Genomic DNA, 6,466 nt, shown 5'->3' on the forward strand with positions numbered 1-6,466 from the left:
CATATTTCCATTAACTATATTTTTATTAAGAAGGAAGACATTAAAGGAAATATTTGGGGATTATAGGAAAGAATGAGTTGATTAAAGAAATTACTTGACTCTCTATTACTTGAAACTGAGAACAAGCCTACTGTATTGTTCCATTTTCCTTTTGCATAATCGATCTTCAAAAATATAAACTTTATACAAGTCACTGGTGAAAAAAATATCATATGGTTATATTACATGCACAGGATGAAAAATTAGTTTTAAAAAATATTTGAAACAAAACTTACGAAATATCTTTAAAATACCTATACATTGTTTCACCACAGACAAATAAGTGTGACGTGTAGCGGTCACTACAGCCAAATAAGTGTGACGTTTAGCGGTCACCACAGTAAAGTAAGTGTAACGTGTAGCGGTCACCACAACAAAGTAAATGTAACGTGTGGCGGTCACCACAGCAAAGTAAATGTAACGTGTGGCGGTCACCACAGCAAAGTAAGTGTAAAGTGTAGCAGTCACCACAGCAAAGTAAATGTAACGTGTGGCGGTCACTACAGCAAAGTAAATGTAACGTGTGGCGGTCACCACAGCAAAGTAAATGTAACGTGTAGCAGTCACCACAGCAAAGTAAATGTAACGTGTAGCGGTCACCACAGCAAAGTAAATGTAACGTAAAGCGGTCACCACAGCAAAGTAAATGTAACGTGTGGCGGTCACCACAGCAAAGTAAGTGTAACATGTGGCGGTCACCACAGCAAAGTAAATGTAACGTGTAGCGGTCACCACAGCAAAGTAAATGTAACGTGTAGCGGTCACCACAGCAAAGTAAATGTAACATGTGACGGTCACCACAGCAAAGTAAATGTAACGTGTAGCGGTCACCACAGCAAAGTAAATGTAACGTGTGGCGGTCACCACAGCAAAGTAAATGTAACGTGTAGCGGTCACCACAGCAAAGTAAATGTAACATGTGGCGGTCACCACAGCAAAGTAAATGTAACGTGTGGCGGTCACCACAGCAAAGTAAATGTAACGTGTGGCGGTCACCCAGTACCCCTTGCTTGTCGTAAAAGGCGACTAAATGGGGCGGTCCTTCGGATGAGACCGCAAAAACCGAGGTCCCGTGTCTCAGCAGGTGTGTCACGACAAAGATCCCTCCCTGCTCAAAGGCCATAACCGCCGAGCATAGGCCGAAATTTTGCAACCCTTCACCGGCAGTGGTGACGTCTCCATATGAGTGAAATATTCTCGAGAGGGACGTTAAACAATATTCAATCGATCCGGCCGCCACGTCAAATTTAATATTGGTTTGTTGTTTGTTTTACGTCCCGTCGAGAATGTTTCACTCACACTTAGACGTCACCAACTGTAGGCGAATTACCACAAAATTAGACCTATACTTAGACGTCACCAACTGTAGGCGAATTACCACAAAATTAGACCCATAGCCCAGGGCCGTAGCAGTGAGGGTTAACGTACCAACGCCTGTCGAGACACAGGACCTCCGTTTATAGGATGATATCCAAAATACCCTTGATTCTCACTTCCAGACGATAAACAATATTCAATCAATCAACCACCCAAATGCCGAGCGTTAGGCAAATGAGCTATCAGTTCTTATGTTTACGTCTTTGGTTTGACAATAATCATTCTCAATCGTATGTAAATTTGATATATCCCAGTGAACTCGAAATAAAAGACACCATAGAGTCTTTCACATCTTCTCCATACTTAGATATGTTATTGAACAACAACAAACTGACAACTCAAACTTCATTATAACAAGCGGTATGCCTTCAGCTTATCCATCATCAACTTTCCATATTTATGTAGCAATATTCAATTATCAACACCATGTCTCTGAACTAAATCGATATGCAAGAACTTGTTCTGCGTATGATCAGTTTTTAAATCGAGACAGGCTACTAACAAATGAGTTGAAGTTACAGGGGTTTCAACAGTCTCGTATAAAGTTTGCATTTCGCAAATTATATGGTCATTATAACGATTTAATTTACCAATACAACAAACCATTGGGTCAAATACTGTGTGACGTGTTTCAACCTATTGTTAGGCCGTTCTTAATTACACACTGAAATTAACTACGGATTACCTTGTTCAAGATTTCACCTTTTCATTTTCCCCTCGTGTGTTTACTGAAAACATACTAAGACCACCGATTTCTTATAGGAGTTATAAGATTGATCGCTGTTCGTTATCTTCACTTTTTCATCTGTTAACAATACTCCTTTTTATCCATATGCCGATTCGATATATCCCAGTTAACTTTTAATAAAAGACATTACAGAATATTTCCCATCTGCTTCGTGTAAAATGGAAACTATTATTGGCAAACTAAGAATTCATCTTTAAGACAAATAGGATGTCTTTAGCTTCTCCATCGTTACCTTCCCATATTTATGTTCATGTAATAAGCAATTTTCCATTATCATCTGTATATGGTGTAGAGTTCACGGCGGGTGTGACTGGTCAACAGGGGATGTTTACTGTGTGTCGAGGGGTCGGTGTTTGCCCTACTTTCGATTTTGTATTTTTTTTTATAAGATTGATCGCTGTTCTTTGTTTTCATTTTTACTCTCCTACCAGCGGAGCTGGAAAAACTACTATGTTTGTGACCCGTCCGTCCGTCTGTTACAACTTAGTTTTCCGATCTTCAGTACCCCTTCCTTGTAAGAGGCGAGTAAATGATGGGGGGGGGGGGTCTTCGAATGAGACCGCGGAAATCGAGGTCCCGTGTCACAGCAGGTGTGGCACGATAAAGATCCCTCCCTGCTCAAAGGTCATAAGCGCCGATTGTATTGTATCTTGTTTAACGTCTTTCTCGAGAATGTTCACTCACATGGAGACGTCATCAAGACGGGTGGAGGGGTTCAAATTTAGGACTTTGCTCAGCGCTTATGGCCATTGAGCAGTGATGATAATTTAGCGTGCCACGGGACTTCCGTTTTTAAGGTCGCCATAAGCGCCGAGCATAGGCCTTAATTTTACAGCCCTTGAAAGTCAATGGTGACGTCTCCATATGAGTGAAAGATTCTTGAGAGGGACGTTAAACAATAAACAATCAGTTTAGGAAGCTGAAAATTTGTATGTTATTTACAACTGTATGTTTAACGATCAAGGTTAAGTATCGTCGTAAATGAATGATTTTACAAAGTTAGTGGGACTATGTACCAGATACACATATACAGGATTCTGGACTTTTTCCACTATGCATTTGCGTAGGAGTCTAAAACTTGATGTATGGTTACCTAATGAATAACATGGGTGACCTATTCTAAAAAGAAATGTAAGACTTATGTTCATAGTTGAATCAACTTCTATTTTTGTGTTCAGGACTCTCCCACCCTCCCATGATTTAATTTAGGGGCTTAAAGAGAACTCACTACTGTTCATTTTCCACATTTTAATCAAGTGTTTCTTAAAACACGTATCGATAAAAATCACATCGATACTGACAATTTTTAACAATATGAATGCATCAATTTACTCTCAACTGCGCTTTGGCGATCAACAGAAATTCAAAGGTTTCGTCATGCTTACTCGTACATTTTACATCACGCGATTTAGAATGACAGCAGATGTTTTGTGTAGAGGCTTATCTAGATATCCCTTAAGGGGTCCACACTCGCTTTTCAAGAATGGAATTATTTCCTGCTTCTTATAATTAAGTAATTATAAATCATTATTCTAACGGAAACCTTTCCATGCATGTTCCTATTGACCAAACAATGTAATGTTTTCTATACGTCATTGAAAGACGGAGCGTATAATGGTATAGCGTCGTCCGTCTGTCTGTCCGTACCTTGTATACATGCAAAATGAACCAAAGCTTTAGGATTTTACAAGTTGGTACATTGATCACCATAATGAGAGGAAGATGTCTATTGTTTTCAGCTGTATCCGTTGATTGGAATGCCTGGTAGACAGAATACAGACCGAACTATTGGGGCTTAGACAGAATACAGACCGAACTATTGGGGCTAGGGTCTTACTTACATCTGGTACATTTAATCACCATTATGAGGGGAAAATGCTTATTGTTTTTCAAGGTCAAGATGGTGATATCAGTTAAAAGGAAACCTTTTGGGTAGAATAAAGACCGAACTATTGGGGCTAGGACCGTCAAACTTGGTACACATGCTCCCCATGCCAAGTGGAGGGCGCCGTTTTTTTCCTCAATATCAAAGCCAAGGTAGTGGTATCACATGGTAGGAAAACCTTGTAGGCAGGATACATACCGAACCGTTGGGACTAGGACCGTCAAATGTAGTACCTTATGCCAAATGGAGGGTACATATTGTTTTACAAGGTCAAGGTCGTAGTATCACTTATGAGTGAAACCTTGTTTTCGTCTTCGAGCTTTTTTCTTAATGAATACAGGTATTGCCCTGGGATTTGGGCACAATCTCCCTCAGAGAAATACATAATCAGTTTTCATTTCAACTTGATTGGTGCACCGTGACCTACTTTAGGGCTAAATGTGGGTCAAATACTTTTTGGACTTTTTCTCATCGTGGATACAGATATTTCACTGAATGTCTAACGGGCGTATGTTGTACCGTTTGCGGTACTCTTGTTAATCTAACATATGACGTGTTCATATAAAAATAGCACTTAATTTTAAACCACTGTGTCTACATGTTATTTAGCCCTTGATTACTTATCCCCACGTAAATTTTATCCTTATCGATATCAGTTGTATATCTCGTTCTATTTTAACCCCTTTTTCGCATAATCTGTCAAATTCTGGGTCTATCCAGTGTAAGCTTTCTCTCACTGGACGACATGCTGCAGTTTTTACCGTCTTAGTGCATGTGTCTGCAAGCCGAAAGCAGGAGTCTCAATTTTTATAGGATCGTCAAAAAGTATTAATTTTTGCATTGAAATGAGAATTTTTAAGTTTAGAAATGTGTTATTTTCGCAAAGTTTATACATTGAATTATGCAACAAAATTTGAGAAAGCTCTGGGAAAATTGTCATTTCATGATTTTTGACAATGATCTTTGACAAGTTTGGAATATCAAAATTAAAGAAAATTTATGCAAATAGCGATACAGTTAAAATTTCAAGACTTAACATGGTCCCTACAAAATGTATAAACCTGTCAAGTTCTATCCTGTTATTTTTATCATTATTTATTGGTTATTTATTTATTTTATTTTACATAAAATGTTAACGAAAGGTTATGCACGCAGGATATTGTGCAGACGACTTTACTTGGGGCCGGTAGAGGACATGTATTGAAGATTTGAACGCTTGTTCATTCTACTACACTACATGCATTATGTTTTTGCATTGTTCAATGGGTTATTCCCCTTGTATATTTTCTTTTTAAAAGTTCGTGAGAAAAGATTAGTATAATTTTTTAAACAATATTTTTCATGTAAGATTTATAATAAGGATTAAGCAGCAGCCTATATGAGCCTTCTACCTCTTTAGCTGGTATATATGTAAATGTATAGTACCTTACGCGCAGAGTTTTTCCATTAAGCGATGTCGGTAGTTCTTCTGGATTATATTGCATACCCCTGGGAAAACTACGCGTGGGAGGAATTTACACGAAAATATCGTAGTCGTGTATTTAGTGTAAATAACCCCACGCGTCCCCGTCTACCGCATTTAGTCAGTCGTGAAACCATCGAATGATTCTAGAATCTAAAATGATATGTTGAACTGATGGTTTATTTAGCTGTTATATGTCTTGATGAAAATAGGATCGAACTTTATGAACCAGTGAACATCAATGTATGGTTATAGAGTTGAATTTGATTTGTCTTCTTCACATTAGGACTAAAATCCAGGATGAGAGGTCAACTTATTCTAGGTACATGTGTAAGATAAATATGCGAGATGATCTTTCTTTCTAACGTATTAAAAGAAACATAATTTGTTTACAGGGACAACCAATGAATAAAGTGAGTAATTGTGTTGTAAGCAAGAACGCGGCAAATTCTACACAGTAAGCGGAAAACCTTACAAGTCATACATTAATTGATTCTGCAGACTTTATATGTCAAAACCGTTTCTGATATTTTTCAGTTTTTAGAAAATCTGTTCGGATATATACTGTCTCAGAAGTTCAAATATGACTTCATTCACTCTGCTTATTTATATGCAAAGGCTGAAACGCCGCAAGCAGTCGAAGAATGTCTATGAGACTGTTAGAAGTAAAACTATTTGTACAGCACAAATTTTATTGCTTCCTTTCCAGAGGTTCTCTATTCACTGATATTCGAAGTCCGAAACAGGAGTGAATTTCATTCAGATGAGATGCTGCAAAAGAGCTCAGGGAAGGTATGTTTTATAATACCCTTATACTTCTTTCTCCATTATGATATGTCGCACTACGTGTGTAAACTAATTTAAAAGACCCCTGGGTCGAGGCCTCTGCTGGTGGACTGTTAGTCCCCGAGGGTCTCTACAGCCCAGTAGCTAAGTACTTCGTTACTAGCTTGAA

At 38.3% G+C, this 6,466-nt stretch overlaps 1 protein-coding gene across 7 annotated transcripts in view; it reads left to right on the plus strand.

Moving 5' to 3' along the window:
* The first annotated feature begins 6,264 nt into the window (after positions 1-6,264).
* LOC125646011 (transcription factor ETV7-like) overlaps positions 6,265-6,466 on the plus strand; it is a 59,219-nt gene continuing 59,017 nt past the window's right edge. For all 7 annotated transcript variants that reach the window (XM_048872101.2, XM_048872103.2, XM_048872102.2 and 4 more), the window contains exon 1: positions 6,265-6,303. In XM_048872101.2, the coding sequence (XP_048728058.1) occupies positions 6,280-6,303 (24 nt within the window). In that variant the 5' untranslated portion in view covers positions 6,265-6,279. The remainder of the gene's footprint in view (positions 6,304-6,466) is intronic.

This window comes from Ostrea edulis, chromosome 6 (assembly GCF_947568905.1).
Source record: "Ostrea edulis chromosome 6, xbOstEdul1.1, whole genome shotgun sequence".
Taxonomy (NCBI): Eukaryota; Metazoa; Mollusca; class Bivalvia; order Ostreida; family Ostreidae; genus Ostrea; species Ostrea edulis.